The sequence below is a fragment of the Mercenaria mercenaria genome, chromosome 19 (genome assembly GCF_021730395.1).
Source record: "Mercenaria mercenaria strain notata chromosome 19, MADL_Memer_1, whole genome shotgun sequence".
Classification (NCBI taxonomy): domain Eukaryota; kingdom Metazoa; phylum Mollusca; class Bivalvia; order Venerida; family Veneridae; genus Mercenaria; species Mercenaria mercenaria.
Genome location: NC_069379.1, coordinates 24,603,643 through 24,623,884, shown reverse-complemented (window position 1 = coordinate 24,623,884; position 20,242 = coordinate 24,603,643). Strand labels below are relative to the sequence as shown.

Genomic DNA, 20,242 nt, shown 5'->3' with positions numbered 1-20,242 from the left:
GAAGCATGCAGTCATGTGTATAGGTGACCTTGCAGCAACTCAGACTGGACTAAGAAGCATGCAGTCATGTGTATAGGTGACCTTGCTGCAACTCAGACTAGACTTAGAAGTGCCCAGTCATGTGTACTGAGGTGACCTTGCTGCAAATCTTGACTGGTCTAAGAAAAACTCAGTCATGTATTTAGGGGACCTTGCTGCAACTCTTGACTGGTCTAAGAAACACACAGTCATGTACTTAGGGGACCTTGCTGCAAACTCTTGACTGGTCTAAGAAACACTCAGTCATGTACTTACGGGACCTTGCTGCAAACTCTTGACTGGTCTAAGAAACACTCAGTCATGTACTTAGGGGACCTTGTTGCAACTCTTGACTAGTCTAAGAAGCATGCAGTCATGTGTATATGGGACCTTGCTGTATCTTGGACTGGACCAAGAAGCACTCAGTCATGTGTATAAGGAACCTTGCAGCAACACAGACTAGATCAAGAAGCTGCAAATCTTGACTGGTCCAAGAAACACTCAGCCATGTATTTAGGGGACATTGCTGCAACTCTTGACTGGTCTAAGAAGCAAGCAGTCATGTGTATAGCGGACCTTGCTGAAACATGGACTGTTAATATAAAATAAAATTCAGGTTTTAAATAATATGGGTAAGAAAATGAATTGTGTTAAAAAACTGTACTAAATTACTTACGATCTTTCAATGCCACCCTTTCATACGCTGGAAACTTTGTCTGTAGATGTGCTGTAATTATAACATATTGACATGTACTAGAAATATGTACACTAAATACCTAACCATGATAAACTTTACACAGTCTCAATAATTGTACACCGTCTGAATACATAATAACAATAAATTGTACACCGTCTGAATACATAATAATGATAAATCATACCCGTGTTAAAACAGCAAGTGCAATACAGCACTGGCATAAAGAAGCAGTTGTCCACTTTTTGCACCAAGTTGATAAATTATTATATAATGTAATGACTTTAATAATCTGTTAAACAAAAGAGATCACTGTATTGCCTGCCTGGTATCTGCTGGAACCTATTCAGAAATCAGTAATGTAATAATAAACAGTGTGCTTCCACGGATTCAAGGAAGTATAGTTTGAAAGACAGCTATATCCCCCGTCACTGTTATGGATAGTGAAAGGGTTGATGGGATTAGGTGGAAACATTGACTTTGTTAAGTGTGTTTCATAATCCATGTATGAGAAAATCAATGAATTTGAAAATACTTCAAGGGGTTTAGGAGATACAGAGCAGACACAAAATGGAAGGCTCAAACTTTTTACCTTGAGTTGTGACCTTGATCTTGAGCCAACATATCTGACTCATGAGTTCTGCACATCATCTTGATGAGATGATCATTCGACCAGTTTCATGAAAATCCTTCAAGGGGTTAAGGAGATTCAGAGCTAAAATTTTGACCTTGAGTTGTGACCTTGACCTTTAGTCAACATGGCTGACACGAGTTCTGCAAATCATATTGATGAGGTGATCATTTGACTGGAGTTTCATGAAAATTCTTCAAAGGGTTTTGGAGATACAGAGAGGTCACAAAATGGAAGGCTCAAACCTTTGACCTTGATTTGTGACCTTGACCTTTGGCCATGTTGACTGACTCTTGAGTTCTGCATATTATCTTGATGAGGTGATCATTTGACTGAAGAATCATGAAAATTCTTCAAGGGGTTTAGGAAATACAGAGCAGACACAAAATGGAAGGCTCAAACCTTTGACCTTCTACTGTGACTTTGACCTTGAGCCATGTCGGCTGACTCATGTGTTCTGCACATCATCTTGATGAGGTGATCTTTTGACCCAAGTTTCATGAAAATCCTTCAAAGGGTTTAGGAGATACAAAGCAGACACAAAATGTTACGGACAGACGGAAGGACAGATGGAGACCATCCTATAACCCCCCACCATGATTGATGGGGGATTAATAAATGTCTCCTGACAGCAAACACTGTTAAAATGAGACACACGTAATTTAAAAATATTACTTTTGCATTAAACAGTTGGACAGACTTTTTCTGTTGAACTTCTTATCTCCTGAGACTCTTAATTCAGTTAGCGGTAATTGTGTGACATCTTTATAAACAAGAACTCATTCCAGTTTCATCAACAGATAACCTAGGATAAAGCCTGTGCTTACCTAAAGGTAGACCATGCCCCTAGATCAGGTCATTGATAAAATAAGAAATGTTACAACATTAAATCAACCGAAAGAAGCAGGTTGTTAATTTTTCTAACTCTGATGAAAGTGCAAAAAATCCTTAACTGAACAACAAAAAAACTCAATTATGTAACAAGACGGCCAAGATGGCCCTATGTCACTCACCTATGTAACACACCATAATAGTGTAAACATGTTTACCTAGTGATTTCATGGAGACAAATTTCAGACCAATTTTCATTAAGATTGGACCAAAAAACATGGCCTCTTGAGTGTAAATAAGCATTTTCTTTTACTGACCTAGTGGCCTAGATTTTTACCCTACATGACCCATATTCAAACTCGCCAAAGTTTCATGAAAAACATCCTGACAAAGTCTCAGGAAGATTGGAGCAAAAAAGTGGCCATTAAAATATATACAAGCTTTTCCTATGATTTGACCTAGTGACCTTGTTTATGACCCCATGTGACCCAGATTTAAAATCAACCAAGACTTCATGGTAACAAACATTCTGACCAAAATTTATGAATAAAAACTGTGCCCCCTCTAGGGTGTAAACAAGCTTATTCTTTGAGCTGACCTGGTGACCTAGTTTTTGACCCCACATGACCAAGATAAAAATTCATAGGATATTTCATGCAGACAAACATTCTGATCAAGTTTCATGCACATCAATTGAACAAGAGTTTCAACAAGATTTCCCTTTGAATGTGACCTGGGTGACCTAGTTTCTGACCCCATATGACCCAGTTTCAAACTTGGCCTAGGAATCATCAAGATAAACATTCTGACCAAGTTTCATGAAGATAGGTTCATAAATGTGACCTGAAGAGTGTTAACAAGCTCTTCCTTTGATTTGACCCGATGACCTAGTTTCTGACCCCGTATAACCCAGTTTCTAACTTGGCCTAGAAACCATCAAGATAAACATTCTGATCAATTTTTATGAAGACAGGGTCATAAATGTGTCCTCTAGGATGTTAACAAGCTTTTCCTTTGATTGGACCTGATGACTTAGTTTTTGACCTGACATGACCCAGTTTCGATCCAGGCCTAAAGAATATCAAGATAATCATTAGCTCTTTGGCTCTTTTAGGGTTAATCAGGGAACATAACTCCAGAACCTACGATTGGATCTGACAGATTCATCACTGAATCCAAGATTTATTGTTGTTGAAGATATTTTGCAAGTTTGTGTCATATCAAACCATAAATGAAGTCTCTATATGGCTGCAAAAGCTAAAATAGCAAATTTTGACCCTTTCAGTGGCCATAACTCTGCAACCCATGATGGGATCTGGCCAGTTTTTGAAAAGGAACCGAGATATTATGCCCATACAAGTTGTGTGCAAGTCTGATTAAAATCAAATACAAAATGTGGTCTCTATCATGTTCACAAAGAAATTGTGGACGGACCACCGACGGACAACAGACGCAGGGCGATCACAAAAGCTCACCTTGTCACTACGTGACAGGTGAGGTAAAAATACTGCTATCCTAGGAAAAGTAAAAATTCTATATATTAACCATCTACTTTGCAAGTTTATAAGCATTAAAATTATCTGCTCTGCACAAAACTAGGGGTACTATGTATAAAGACAGAAACAGATAGTTACATGATTTACTCATATACTGTGACTTAGCTGTGAGGTAGTTTCAAACTAGGCAGATATAATGGGTTTACTTATATACTCTGGCTTATTCTGGCTTAGGTCTGTGTTAGTTTAACATTGGGAAAATGGCTGGACATAGTATGGGCAGTTTTATGGCCAATGGTATGGTATTACGAGGCTTAGCTATGGGCAGTTTCATAGGGCTAAAATGGACTGGCAGGCTTACAGGGCAGAAAATGGCAGTGGGTTTACTTGGTATTCGAGGCTTAGCTAATGTTCGGACAGTATTCGTATAATGACAGGTTCATAAACAAAATGGGTTTACCTGGTATTCCGAGGCTTAGCTATGAGGCAGTTTCATAATGGGCAGACAAAATGGGTTTACTTGGTATCCTGAGGCTTAGCTATGAGGCAGTTTCATAATGGACAGACAAAATGGGTTTACTTGGTAGTCCGAGACTTAGCTATAAGGCAGTTTCATAATGGGCTAGGCAAAATGGGTTTACTTGGTATTCGAGACTTAGCTATGAGCAGTTTCATAATGGGCTGAAACAAAATGAGGTTTACTTGGTATCAGGGCTCTAGACTATGATGGCAGTTCATAATGAGCACGATAATGGGTTTTCATTGTGTATTCAAACATAAATGAGAGTTCTAATGGCTGCAAAGCAAAATAGGATTTCCCTTGGCTATTCCCGAGGGTAGCTAGGCAGTTTTCAAAAGGCCGAGATAATGGGTTACATTGGTCAAGTCTGATTAAATCTTAGCAAATGTGGTCATTGTTCCAAAATGGGCGGGACACAAGGCGACTCAGGGCATCCAAGCTATTGACTAGTGAAGGTGAGTGTTCATAATACTGATCTAGAAAAGTAAAATTTATATGTAATCCAGACTTTAGTTATAAGCATTATTATTGCTGACAAAATGGGTTACTTGGTAGTCCAGAGACTTATCTACTGAAGCGTAGTAGTTCAAATAGGCAGATATAATGGGTTTACTTGGTATCCCTGGCTTAGCTATGAGGCAGTTTATAAATTGGGGCTGGACAAAATGGGTTTACTGGTATTCAGGCTTAGCTATGAGGCAGTTTCATAATGAGCTAACAAAATAGGTTTACTTGGTATTACGAGGCTTAGCTATGTGGCAGTTTCATAATGGGCTAACAAAATGGGTTTACTTGGTATTCCAAGGCTTAGCTATGAGGCAGTTAAATAATGGGCAGACAAAATGGGTTTACTTGGTATTCTGAGGCTTAGCTACGAGGTAGTTTCATAATGGACAGACATAATGGGTTTACTTGGTAGTCCGAGACTTAGCTACGAGGTAGTTTCATAATGGACAGACATAATGGGTTTACTTGGTATTCCGAGGCTTAGCTATGAGGCAGTTTCATAAAGGGCAGGCAAAATGGGTTTACTTGGTATTCCGAGGCTTAGCTATGAGGCAGTTTCATAATGGGCTGACAAAATGGGTTTACTTGGTATTCCGAGGCTTAGCTATGAGGCAGTTTCATAATGGGCAGACAAAATGGGTTTACTTGGTATTCCGAGGCTTAGCTATGAGGCAGTTTCATAATGGGCAGACAAAATGGGTTTACTTGGTATCCCAAGGCTTAGATATGAGGCAGTTTCATAATGGGCAGATAAAATGGGTTTATTTGGTATTCAGAGGCTTAGCTATGAGGCAGTTTCATAACGGGCTGACAAAATGGGTTTACTTGGTATTCCGAGGCTTAGATATGTGGCAGTTTCATAATGGGCAGACAAAATGTGTTTACTTGGTACACTGAAGCTTATCAATGTAGGTGGTTTCAAACTTAACAGACGGAATAGGTATACCTGGTACACTGGCTTTGCTGTGAGGCAGTTTCACAACAGGCAAACAGAATGGGCTGGCTTAGCTGTTAGGTGGTTTCACAGTGAGCAGAAAAATCGTATTTATTTATATACTCTGGCTTAGCTGCTAGGTGGTTTCACAGTGAGCAGAAAAATCGTATTTACTTATATACTCTGGCTTAGCTGTTACGTGGTTTCACAGTGAGCAGAAAAATCGTATTTACTTATATACTCTGGCTTAGCTGTTAGGTGGTTTCACAGTGAGCAGAAAAATCGTATTTACTTATATCTCTGGCTTAGCTTAGTGTTTCACAGTGACAGAAATGTATTACTTATACCGGCTTAGCTTACGTGGTTTCAAGTGGCAGAAAAATCGTATTTACTTATATACTCTGGCTTAGCTGCTAGGTGGTTTCACAGTGAGCAGAAAAATCGTATTTACTTATATACTCTGGCTTAGCTGTTACGTGGTTTCACAGTGAGCAGAAAAATCGTATTTACTTATATACTCTGGCTTAGCTGTTACGTGGTTTCACAGTGAGCAGAAAAATCGTATTTACTTATATACTCTGGCTTAGCTGTTAGGTGGTTTCACAGTGAGCAGAAAAATCGTATTTACTTATATACTCTGGCTTAGCTGTTAGGTGGTTTCACAGTGAGCAGAAAAATCGTATTTACTTATATACTCTGGCTTTTCACAATGGACAGACAGAATGGGTTTACTTTATGTGGCTAACCACATATTTTGGCTTAGCTGTGAGGTTACTTCACACTAGGCAGAGAAAATGGGTTTACTTATATACTGTCGCTCAGCTGTCAGGCACAGAATTTTTTTACCATATATTTTGGCTTAGCTGTAAGGTCACTTCACACTAGGCAGAGAAAATGGGTTTACTTATATACTGTTGCTCAACTGTCAGGCATAGAATTTATTTACCATATATTTTGGCTTAGCTGTAAGGTCACTTAACACTAGGCAGAGAAAATGGGTTTACTTATATACTGTAGCTCAACTGTCAGGCATAGAATTTTTTTACCATATATTTTGGCTTAGCTGTGAGGTCACTTCACACTAGGCAGAGAAAATGAGTTTACTTATATACTGTCGCTCAGCTGTCAGGCATAGAATTTATTTACTACATATTTTGGCTTAGCTTTAAGGTCACTTCACACTAGGCAGAGAAAATGGGTTTACTTATATACTGTGGCTCAGCTGTCAGGCATAGAATTTTTTTACCATATATTTTGGCTTAGCTGTGAGGTCACTTCACACTAGGCAGAGAAAATGGGTTTACTTATATACTGTCGCTCAGCTGTCAGGCATAGAATTTATTTACTACATATTTTGGCTTAGCTGTAAGGTCACTTCACACTAGGCAGAGAAAATGGGTTTACTTATATACTGTGGCTCAACTGTCAGGCATAGAATTTATTTACTACATATTTTGGCTTAGCTGTAAGGTCACTTCACACTAGGTAGAGAAAATGGGTTTACTTATATACTGTTCCTCAAGTGTCAGGCATAGAATTTATTTACTACATATTTTGGCTTAGCTGTGAGGTCACTTCACACTAGGCAGAGAAAATGGGTTTACTTATATACTGTGGCACAGCTGTCAGGCATAGAATTTTTTTACCATATATTTTGGCTTAGCTGTGAGGTCACTTCACACTAGGCAGAGAAAATGGGTTTACTTATATACTGTGGCTCAGCTGTCAGGCATAGAATTTATTTACTACATATTTTGGCTTAGCTGTAAGGTCACTTCACACTAGGCAGAGAAAATGGGTTTACTTATATACTGTGGCTCAGCTGTCAGGCATAGAATTTATTTACCATATATTGGCTAGCTGAAAGTCACTACACTAGCAGAGAAATGGTTTACTTATATACTGTACCACTGTCAGGCATAGATTTTTTTACCATATATTGGCTTAGCTGTGAGGTCACTTCACACTAGGCAGAGAAAATGGAGTTTACATGAATAATATTTCTGTGGCCACAAGCATGTCACGGCACATAGAATTGTTTTTGACCATATATTTTGGCTTAGCTGTGAGGTCACTTCACACTAGGCAGAGAAAATGAGTTTACTTATATACTGTGGTACAGCTGTCACGCATAGAATTTTTTTACCATATATTTTGGCTTAGCTGTGAGGTCACTTCACACTAGGCAGAGAAAATGGGTTTACTTATATACTGTTGCTCAACTGTCAGGCATAGAATTTTTTTATCATATATTTTGGCTGAGCTGTGAGGTCACTTCACACAAGGCAGAGAAAATGGGTTTACTTATATACTGTAGCTCAGCTGTCAGGCATAGAATTTATTTACCATATATTTTGGCTGAGCTGTGAGGCCACTTCACACTAGGCAGAGAAAATGGGTTTACTTATATACTGTGACTCAGCTGTCAGGCATACAATTTATTTACTACATATTTTGGCTGAGCTGTAAGGTCACTTCACACTAGGCAGAGAAAATGGGTTTACTTATATACTGTTGCTCAACTGTCAGACATAGAATTTATTTACTACATATTTTGGCTTAGCTGTAAGGTCATTCACACTAGGCAGAGAAAATGGGTTTACTTATCCAGTATACTCTGACTTAGCTGTTAGTTAGCTTAAAAAATTCTTAGCATCAAAAAATGTATAAAATGATATTAGAATGGCAACAGATGCCTAGCATACCATGCTTTATCATAACAGACTGATTAGTTCTGGGATCAAGTAACATGCAGGTTAGTTATCATGCTTGAATAGGTTTTTGTGTAACGTTTTTCTCCATAATTCTTGAAAGATGTCATATTATATGTATAAATGATTAGGGAAAGGGAATAAATTGTGGTTAACATGAAATGTATGCACATGAACAGTGAAACAAGGTCTTATGTAAAATCTGGGCTCCGGGTCTACATGCTGTGATTATTCTCAATTGTGAGAGATACTGAATTCATAGATATAATCAAACAGGGCAGTATGATGAATTCCAGCACTGTTCAGTTGTTTTGTAGTTTTAACCTACAGTTTACCCCCATCAAAATGCAGTACAGGTTTAAAATGTAATATATTATTCCAAAACTTCTGTTTGGCAATGGAAATATGTATTCACATATGACATTACTCTGTTCCTGATTGACCAAAGCATATTTTGCGTGTAATATAATTTAAATTGGTCAAAGTAATTTTTCTAAATCAATATCTAATACCAGAAGATCTTAGTGGCACAAAGTTGCTCAAATAATCCTTGAATAAAAACATAATAATGAATGATAACAATTTTGTTGGATATAAAAACGAAGACAGGCCTGAAAAAACATTTTAATGTATTTATATTTGTAACTTTAGTGGAGAGTGTCCCTATTCTGATGAAAGTAGGAGAGGTCTTTATAATGATGCTACAAATCAAGCTGGACAAACATCTATTAAGTCATTCGTGTGAAAAGTTGTTCAAACTATTTTATGGTCTAGTGACCCCTAAAGGGGCCAAGCTGAACAATATGAACAAATCTGATAGAGATCCATGCCAGGATGCTACTGACCAAGTTTGGTGTAATTCTAATAGTTTCAAAGAAGATGTTTAAGCAAAAACGTTGATGCAGGACGATGGAGGCTGAACCTTCCACCTTCACTAAGGCCATGCCAAACTGATCAGTTGTTGGTCATAATGACCTCATCAAAGATTTCATTTTCAAGAAAAGACAAGAGTGCCAAACTGTCACAAAATATGCTCTTCACAGCAAATTACGTTTGACTTTTAAAATACTGTACTCACAGAGTAGACTAGTTGTTAATTTTCTGAATTTTGATAAATTCAAGGGCCAAAACTCTTCAAGCAATTCTTTTTTAGACTTTTTGTTTTTTAATTTTCCAATGAACTTCTGATCACTTTGGCATGGCCTTGTAAATCACCTTGAACAACGCTGATGTGAGCTAAAAAGTGGTCTTTGTTGATTGGTGGGAAAACTTTCAATCTTATGTTAACAAGATTTAAACCCATGTACGGCTAAGATCAAATATACCAAACTTCCTCAGTTTTCAACTTTATCACCTGAGACATATCAATATCTGGCATGCATTGATGTCACTAAGAACCTGCCACTGAACATAAAAAAGAAATCATTAAAAATCATGAAAACACAAACATTCTTGCTTTCCAATAACTTTCAAAAAACAACATAATGAACTGCAAAATGGGAAAATGCTATGTAAAGCTGGTGTCTGTGTCTATAAGGTAGTTAGAGAAAGAGGCTATGCTAATATCTGCATAATTATATATATATATGATAAAACATACATGTCATGTCAAAATCTACTCCTTACCTGTTGGGTCCACTATATCAGTAAATAAAAAAGTAGCAATCAACTTCACATCATTGCACTTCAACACTCCCATTGTATTTCATCACTACCTTTTTATGTTAGATCATTTCATCTTCTTTGATCTTCATTGCACTTAATGTCTTCTTTACATCATTACATTATACTTTTAATACAACTATTTATTTTTCAATGAGATATATTTGCTTTTAGATGATCATTTATTGAACTGGACTATTTGGTTTTACACTGTATCAACATCCGTGGGGAAAATTTAAGTGCATATTTCCCTCAAGATCATTTAAAGAAAGCATATGACCAGTGATAAAGCTTGTGTTAACACACAGCAGTGAGTGACCATTCTAACTTCAAAATAAAGATTATCTTTACCAAAGACAGTACTATTCTGCTCAAGTTGTATGAACCACTTAACCTAACATTTATTTATTGCAAATAAAGGGTTTTCAGAAACATTTCCAGCTCCTTCTGGTTCCATTGTACACATTTTGTTACCACTTGACACTAAAAAAGCTGTAATTTAGAAAAGAAAACTTACAGAAGATCATATCCTCCCAATGGTCTTTACTGAGAGATTTTGACCTTCTTGCTGCCTTCCTCTTAAATAACAGTCCTCGTCCTTTTGATGGAGAATTTTCTTTGTCTTCCTCCGACGTACTCTGACTTGAGATGGCAAGCTGCTCAGCTCTGTATAATACAACATCAGTGATGTAAGTAAGTCCAAACTCTCTTCAATAGCAAGTTCTGTTCTAGCTTATTCAGCATATACAGTCACTTGCTTGTTAAACAGACTGCTAACTATACAATCACTCACTTGTTCAACAGACTTCTAACAAAGAGGTTCATATACATGTTCAATAGACTACTGACCAAGTGGTTCTTATACATTCACTTGTAGAGATTCATATACAGTTACTGGCTTGTTTAACAGACTGCTTACTAATACGACAAAGGTTATGGGACTTTTGGACACTGAAATGTTAAATGATGCAAAAGACATTGTCATTATAGAGACTAAGATGACAAGCTATAAATGCTTTTGAAATGTGTTGCATGTTTGTTTTCTGTTTCATTAAGATTTGCACATCTTGTTTTTGATTTTAGTACCACCTCTAATAATTTTCCCAATTTTTGGAAAAGCGTGCCTTATTCACTCCCTCTCCCCTCCCCCAACAAATTTTTGAAAAAACAGCCCCAAAATTTCCCAAAATGGACAGACACATTCCCAATTTTTGTAAAAATAAAACCTGCATTTTCATAGTGCAGGACAAATATTTACCTATTTTTGTTAGGAATAATTCCTTTCTGAGTTTCCTGGTTATTTCTTCCCATTCTTACAGCAAGCCAGGACCCAACAACTCCTCGAAACAATGTATCTTTCACATGGAAAATGTCTCCTTGTACAAAAGATAGTTCCCCAGGCTCACGCTGCTCGTGATTAAAATGGGTTCGGATATAGAACGAGTCTCCAGCTTCGTGACTCGTCATTATGCGATCGAAATCTGAAACAATTATAAATAATTCTCTTTAGTAACATGTTTGTGTGAAAAGCTCATCTATTTAACACCAGATCCTTTTGATTATTCAAACAAGGAGCTGCGTTCAATAAACGCTTGATGCCCCCAGAGGCATCCTTGTCGATTCAAAGCAACCTAAGTCCAAAACAAGGTCAAGGTAAAGGTCAAACTGAGGTCAGGTGATGTTTGAAGATGAGGAATGGTCATAGGTTACATCTGTATTAGTATCAATTCATTCTTGTAAGCGGTATTGATGCTTGACAAAACAGTCCCATTTGGTTAACCAAGAGATGGTCCATATAAAGCAACATAAGTCCAAAATGAGGTCAAGGTCAAACTGAGGTCAGGAGATGTCTGAAGATGAGGAATGGTCACAGGTTACATCTGCATTAGTATCAAGTCATTCTAGTATGGGGTATTGATGCTAGACGAAACGGTCCCATTTGGTTAACCTCGTACGGACGGACGAACGAACTGACAGGACAATCACTATATACCTCCCGCATCAGTAGATGCCTAGGGCATAAAAAGAGCTTTTGATGTTTAAACTTCTTGAAGTTATACAGAATTGTTTAACCATAATACATTGATAACAGCATAATTACAACTTATACCAATATTACAGGAATATTGCCATTTATTTTATTCTGCCTCCTCCACCCAATGACTGTTTATTTATACTAGCCTAACTGACTTCTTGAATAAACTATATGATCAAAGAGTAATGGTTTCTGGATTCAGTATAAATGAAAGAGTACCTTCTTTTTTGTATTGCACAACCAATGTTACAGTACCCTCTAAACTTGTTAAGTAAGTTACAGCTTCCTCTCGTGTCAAACCAACAATATCTCGCTCATTTGCCTGTAACAAAATGTAACAATAAAAACTGCAACACTTCAATAGTAATAAACTGACAAAAGATATGCGACCAATGGCTCTGTTGTGAACTAGTTTCATCAAGAAGAGCAGCCCGTAAAACAGCACACTCAATTTTTCTCAGTGCTTGACTCTGAATTACAGCTTTGCCAGTAAAAACTTTAAAGTTAAAAAAAGGGGCATAACTTTGTCAAAATTCAAACAGAGTTATGGGGATTGTTTCTCCCGGGGCTACACGTTGATAGTAAATAACTATTTTAAGTTTCAAGTCAATAGCTTTAATAGTAACAGAGATATTTGACTTTATCAAAAACTTTAACCAATGGTGACGCAGATGCTGACACGAGTGCAATAGCTCTACTTTTTCTTTGAAAAGTTGAGCTAAAAATGATGCTTATGTTGTCAAAATAGAGCTATATCCTTTCATAACACTTACTGACCTAATTATTAATGATTTCACAAATACAGTTAAGGTACAATGACTTTTTACAAAAAGTTTTACCCAATACAGAAAAACTTGTGTAAATGGATATCTGTACTAAACATTAACCTTTGAATCCACCCTATTTCCCCTATCCTCACCCCAGCCCTCCCTATTAACACTTATGTGAACTAGAAATTTGACACAGACACGGATGCCCCCGCAACATGAGAAAGGTCACAGTCATGGTACTGCTCACAAACTAAAAGGACCCTTGGCCCCATTTATTTACAAAAAAAAGATATTGTAGGAAAACCAGAAAATTTAGTAATCTGCATATGTAATGAAAATTGGCTAAGTTCAACAAAGGACTGTCACCTTGACCATTGACCTAGTGAAACAGTCATTGCGCATGACACATCGTCTATCAATGCTTATCATTTGTGTCAAATAATTTTGAAATCGAACCATGCATGTCAAAGTTATGGCCTGAACACAGAGACCACTTACATAGTGTAAGTTCAACCAAGGACTGTGACCTTGACCATTGACCTAGTGAAGTGGTCATTGCGCATGACAAATCGTCTATCCATGCTTATCATTTGTGTGAAATTACCTTGAAATCGGACCGTGCATATCAAAGTTATGGCCCGGAAACAAACACCACCCTTTCTGAACACACAAACAAACACACACACGGACAGTGGTAACACCATATGCCACCTCCCCACCCCATTTCATGGCGGGGGCATAAAAATTTCATTTTAAAAGGCAGTCAGATAATTTTGTTTCCTAACGCATATTTGGCTCATTTTTTATAGGTTAAGTGATCTTAATAGATTTCCCCTCCCTACTTCAAAACTCATTAAATGAGGGTATCATTACAAGATTTATACATATATTGAGTATACCTTTAAAATATGGTCCCCTTCTGTAAGACCCTGAGCTTCAGCCCCACTACCAGGCTGAACTGATGCTATAAATATTCCTGTTAAGTTGCCACCTGCCAGTCTCAGGCCTAGGCCTAGGTCTCGATCCTTTCGAAATGTACAAGCCCTAGGCTCAGGTCGTATATCCTTCCTTTTTCCTACATATCTCCTTTAAAGATAAAACAAATTTTTTATACAACCATGACAACTATTAGAGGGCCATGAAGCCCTTGTATTTCTAATATGACCTTGGTTTTATTCCAAGAATATTTAGTTTACATCTTGACACAAATTTAATGAAGACAAATACTTTGTTCAGGTGAGCTGAATTTACCTATACTCTTCATACTCTGTAACCAATGCTTGAATGTGATAAGACAGTCTTGAATATTGACTTGAATAAGTGAATAAAGTATTGCTATATAACACATGTCCCCTCTAGCCTTGAATACTGAATAGAACATGTGAATAAAGTACTGCCATATAACACATGTCCCCTCTAGCCTTGAATACTGAATAAAACATGTGAATAAAGTACTGCCATATAACACATGTCCCCTCTAGCCTTGAATACTGAATAAAACATGTGAATAAAGTACAATGCATTGCCATATAACACATGTCCCCTATAGCCTTGAATACTGAATAGAACATGTGAATAAAGTACAATGCATTGCCATATACAAGTGAATGAAGTATTGCCATATAAAACAGAGTAACAAATTGTTTAGAATATTGACTGGAACAAATAAATAAAAGTATTGCCAAGTAATGTACAGTGTCCAATGCTTTTGAATTGTGAGTTACTATTCAACAGGCAATATACAGTACCTTACAGATCAGGAAATTCTTACAAACATGCTGATCAAAAGACAAACTGACAATGAATCAGTTAAGTATATATAACACTAACTAACATTGACGTCAATGAAAAAACAGAATAACCGACAATTCAAATCTAGTTTGAAAGACTTACTCTTCATGATGTCTGCGTAGAATGCCCATGTCAGCATCATCGTGTACTGTCGCATAGTTACCATGAGATTTTCGTCTCCTCAGATCCTCTCTGTCACTATAGTAACCATCCTTTACAGGACTCTTAGACCGCATGCCAGTACCTATATTACATAAAATACATTAATAAAGTACTTGAATGATCCGTTACGGGACTCTGGTATTTACTAGTTACCTCTCAAAACAGCAAACAAGGACAAATGGTAAATCAACTAATTTGCTGTCATGTTTCATGGCCCCATGTCCAAGCATGGCTTTGATCAGATACTATAACCTAAGCTTCTTATCCATGAAATTTTTCAGTCATAGGTTCAAGTGTTCAGCATTTACTGACTTGAAACTTCCTATCTGATAGTCTCTGTAACCTAACAACAAGTCATCTACAGATCATAGGTATCAATCCAATAAGGTCTGACTGATGAAAGCCAGATATAGATTAATTAATCACAGATAAATGAAGCAATGGTCTTGAAATATTCCTTGATCAATCTGCCTGTTGATGAACCATCATTAGAACAGTACGACAGATGAAGGAAGCAATGTTCTTGAAATATTCATTAATCAATCTGCCTGTTGATGAACCATCAACAGAACAGTAGGACAGATGAAGGAAGCAATGTTCTTGAAATATTCATTAATCAATCTGCCTGTTGATGAACCATCAACAGAACAGTAGGACAGATGAAGGAAGCAATGTTCTTGAAATATTCATTAATCAATCTGCCTGTTGATGAACCATCAACAGAACAGTACGACAGATAAAGGAAGCAATATTCTTGAAATATTCATTAATCAATCTTAAAAAAATGCATTTGGTCCAAATTTGAAGCCTGTAGCTTGAGAAATGTGAAAGTAGGTCACTAGGTCAATCTCACGGTCAAACAAAACTATGCATGTGGGCCAAATTTAAAGACTGTAGCTTGAGAAATGTCAAAGTAGGTCACTAGGTCAAATTCAAGGTAAAACTTTATTTCGGAACAAGAAATTATGCATGTGGTCCAAATTTGAAGCCTGTACCTTTCAAAAATGTGAAAGTAGGTCACTAGGTCAATGTCAAAGTTTATTTCCGTACACAAACCTATGCATGTGGTCCAAATTTGAAGGCTGTAGCTACAGAAATGTGAAAGTAGGTCACTTGGTCAAGATCAAGGTCAACTCATTTCAAGGTTCATCTAGCCACTCAAAACTATACCTGTCGTCCAAATTTGAATGTTGTAGGTTAAAAACAAAAAAATGTAGGTCACTAGATCAAAATAAGTGACCTCGACCCTGAACAAGGGAGATGACACCATTAATGAGTTATATGCAATATTTTTTTCTTATTATAGAAACAGAGAATACACATATAATTACTTCTATAATAACTAATAATTAAACCCATACCCTAAACAAGAGAGATGACACCATTAATGAGTTATATGCAATTATTATTTTTTTCTTATTATGGAAACAAAGAAAGCATATATAATTACTTATATTATAACTAATAAACCCAGAAATTTGAGTACTAAACAAATTAATCATCAACCAATCACTGCTGAGGTGTAACAGGAAAATAATGAACAACTTGAATCTCATTAGTGTCTGCAGACTTTATGACCCTTCTACAGGTAAGGCCATAAACAAGAGCTGTCTGTAAGACAGCACGCTCGACTTTTCTCAGTGCTTGACTCTGACTTAGAGCTTTGCCAGTAAAAAAAAAATCCAAGTTAAAAAGGGACATAACTCTGTCAAAATTTAAATCAGAGTTATGAGAATTGTGTCTCCTGGTGTAAATAACTATTTTAAGTTTCAAGTCCAAAGCTTTAATAGTAACAGAGATATCTGACTTTATCAAAAATTTTAACGAAAATATCTAAGTTAAAAAGGGGCATAATTCTGTCAAATCAGAGTTATGAGGATTGTTTCTCCTGGTGTAGACTTTGATGGTAAATAAGTATTTTAAGTTTCAAGTCAAAAACTTTGATAGTAACAGAGGTATTTATCAGAAACTTTAACTAAAAATTCTAAGTTAAAAAGGGGCATAATTCTGTCAAAATTCAAATCAGAGTTATTGGAATTGTGTCTCCTGGTGTAGACTTTGATAGTAAATAATTATTTTAAGTTTCAAGTCAATAGCTTTGATAGTAACAGAGATATCTGACTTTATCAAAAACTTTAACAAACAAGAGTGCAAGAATGTCACAATATACGCCCGTCACAGCAAATTTCTTTACTCTAGCACCTGTATTTGCAAATGGAATTTTAATTTTGTGGTTGTTTAGTAATAACTAAGTGTTTTGTTTTCTAAGTCAACAAAAAAACTCCTTACCAGGTAGAGATACCTTAAAATACACCTAAAATTGGAAAGTAACATCTATGTTGTACCACAGAAAAGTGGTCTTGGTTTTTCCCTACGGTCAATTATAAAAAAGTTACAATATAAGTTATTTATAGTAACAACTAAGGGAAGTTAATCTTAAAAAAAAAAAAAAAAAAAAAAAAAAAAAAAAATCAAAAAAAAAATTGTAAGTCCTCACAAAAATCTTTACCAGGTAGAGACTGGTCAAAATACACCTCAAAATTGGATGTAGCATGCATGTTGTACTACAGAAAAGTGGTCTCGATTTGTCCCTACGACTAGTAATGAAAAAGTTACAATATAAGCTATTTATAGTAACAACAAAGGGAAGTAATTCTAAAGAAGGGAACTGCGCATGACACTTCGTCTCATGATGGTGTATAATTGTGTCAAGTTACATCAAAATCCCTCCATACATGAAGAAGAAATGCTTCGGACAAAGTCATTCTTGTATCTGACCTTTGGCCTCTAAGTGTGACCTTGACCTTAGACCTAGGGACCTGGTTCTTGCGCATGACACTACGTCTCGTGGTGGTATACATTTGTGCCAAGTTATATCAAAATCCCTCTATGCATGAAGAAGAAATGCTCCGGACAAGGTTTTCATTCTTGTATCCTTTGACCTCTAAGTGCGACCTTGACCTTAGACCTAGAGACCTGGTTCTTGCGCATGACACTCCTTCTCATGGTGGTGAACATTTGTGCCAAGTTATATCAAAATCCCTCTATGCATGAAGAATAAATGCTCCGGACAAAGTTTTCATTCTTGTATCCTTTGACCTCTAAGTGTGACCTTGACCTTAGACCTAGGGACCTGGTTCTTGCGCATGACACTCCTTCTCATGATGATGAACAATTGTGCCAACTTTCATCAAAATCCCTCTATGCATGAAGAAGATATGCTCCGGACAAAGTCATTCTTGAATTTGACCTTTGACCTCTAAGTGTGACCTTCACCTTAGACCTAGGGACCTGGTTCTTGCGCATGACACTCCGTCTCATGATGGTGAACAACTGTGCCAAGTTTCATCAAAATCCCTTCATGCATGTAGAAGATATGCTCCGGACAAGGTCTGTGGACGCCGCCCGCCCGCCCACCCGCCCGCCAGGGGCGTTCCCATAATACGTCCCGTTTTTCAAACGGGCGTATAAAAATTCTACGTTAAAAAGGGGCATAATTCTGTCAAAATTCAAATCAGAGTTATGGGGATTGTTTCTCTTGGTGTAGACTTTGATAGTAAATAATTATTTTAAGTTTCAAGTCAATAACTTTGATAGTAACAGAGATATTTGACTTTGTCAAAAACTTTAATCAACGGCGACGCCGGCACCGGGGCAAGTGCAATAGCTCTACTTTTTCTTCGAAAGTCAAGATAAAAACCAATTAACTACTTGAAGGGCCACTGGATATAAAATTATATTAGAAATCAAAATAAACAAAGGGCCATAACTCACTCAAAAATTGTTGAACCAGTCTGATTTTCAGGGAGACAAAACTAGGGTACAAATACATCAAATACATCATTCTGACAAAGTTTGGTCAAAATCGCCCCCAGTAGTTTCTGAGGAGATGCGATAACGAGAAACTGATAACAGATGGATGGACAGAGGGACGACAGACCACGGCTGCATAGTTATTTGAATAGCAAATAGCCATATATTGAATAGCCATAACAAAATGGCTGCCGCTTTGCTGGCTTAATCAAATCAAGTTCAACTATTACAGATATCATTTCCAAGAGTAAATTTAGCATTTTCTTACCCTTTTCATTCTTCTACTTAGTTTAGGCTTGTGAAGTTAGCCATAAGATTTATTTATTTTGTTTGGTTGAACGTCACACCGACACAGTTTCTAGGTCATATGGCGACTTTCCAGCTTTTATGGTGGAGGAAGACCCTAGGTGCCCCTCTTTGCATTATTTCATTATGAGCGGGCACCTGGGTAGAACCACCGGCCTTCCGTAAGCCAGCTGGATGGCTTCCTAACATGAAGGATGCAACATCCCGAGTGAGGCCTGAACCCACAGCATATATCCCGTATCCTGTCACCAACAAGCAGTTTAACAAATAATACCACAATATTTTTAGAAGGCAAATCACATTAACAGTTCAGTCTGCAGTCTTGCACACATCAAAAGGTATTACTTACTGTCTTCCATGCCAGTTGGCAATGGTGGTCTGGGCGGGACTGCCTCATGGTCATAGATATATCTACCATCATATCGTGAATGAGGACTGTTGGGTGGGTACGCCCCTGCTGGTATATCCTGTGGTGAGAACTGAGCCTTATAGTGGTCCTGTTCAGGGTTGGAATGTGGTTGGTACAGATTGACACTGTCTGTGTGTTTAGGAAGAGTACTTTGCATAGTTCCATAACCAAGTGAGTATTCTGAAATTATATCACCCAACATATGGAAGACATGGACTGCTCAAAAAACCTAATTGGCAACATAAAAATATCTCGCTCCATCTTTGATAGGAATAACAAGTTCTTCACAGTGACAAAACTGAATACACCACTCTCAAACATCAAGATATGAACTCACAAGTTTTGTACATTTATTATATATGTGTTTTAATACCGGAGATACAGCACATGGAAAGTAAATACCAATAATCAGCATAAACAATCTGACCCTACCAAAGTCTTACTCTACTCAGATCAATACATTTTTATAACTGATCAATGTAGCTAAAAAATGATCTAAGAGGGAATGGACACATGATAAAATAGAACAAGTTGTTTTTAAATCAAGATCGGGTAGCTCTCTTTAATTCAGTCTTATCTCACCTATAATTATTACTTCTTACCATCATCTTTTCTTTTATCATCATTCCTTTTCTTTGTTATAATAAGCTGTATTTTTTCTTTTGATTTCTCCAACAGTTTTCTTGCATCCACCAAAGACAGACTTTCTATTGGAGAGTTGTTTATCTGAAACATGTCAACACAAACAGTACCAACACTGCAATAAATGCAACACGGTCTCTGTAGGTCATAGTTATAGTCCAGAACTGGACCTATGTACCAACACTGCAATAAATACAACACGGTCTCTGTAGGTCATAGTTATAGTCCAGAACTGGACCTATGTACCAACACTGCAATAAATGTAACACGGTCTCTGTAGGTCATAGTTACAGTCCAGAACTGGACCTAC

General features: G+C 37.0%; 1 protein-coding gene across 1 annotated transcript in view; it reads right to left on the bottom strand.

Moving 5' to 3' along the window:
• LOC123541928 (tight junction protein ZO-1-like) overlaps positions 1-20,242 on the bottom strand; it is a 213,956-nt gene that overhangs the window by 84,670 nt on the left and 109,044 nt on the right. Inside the window, 8 exon segments of the mRNA XM_053531778.1 lie at positions 695-745; positions 10,522-10,670; positions 11,263-11,485; positions 12,259-12,361; positions 13,709-13,895; positions 14,703-14,844; positions 19,231-19,470; positions 19,893-20,068. Of these exon segments, the coding sequence (XP_053387753.1) occupies positions 695-745; positions 10,522-10,670; positions 11,263-11,485; positions 12,259-12,361; positions 13,709-13,895; positions 14,703-14,844; positions 19,231-19,470; positions 19,893-20,068 (1,271 nt within the window).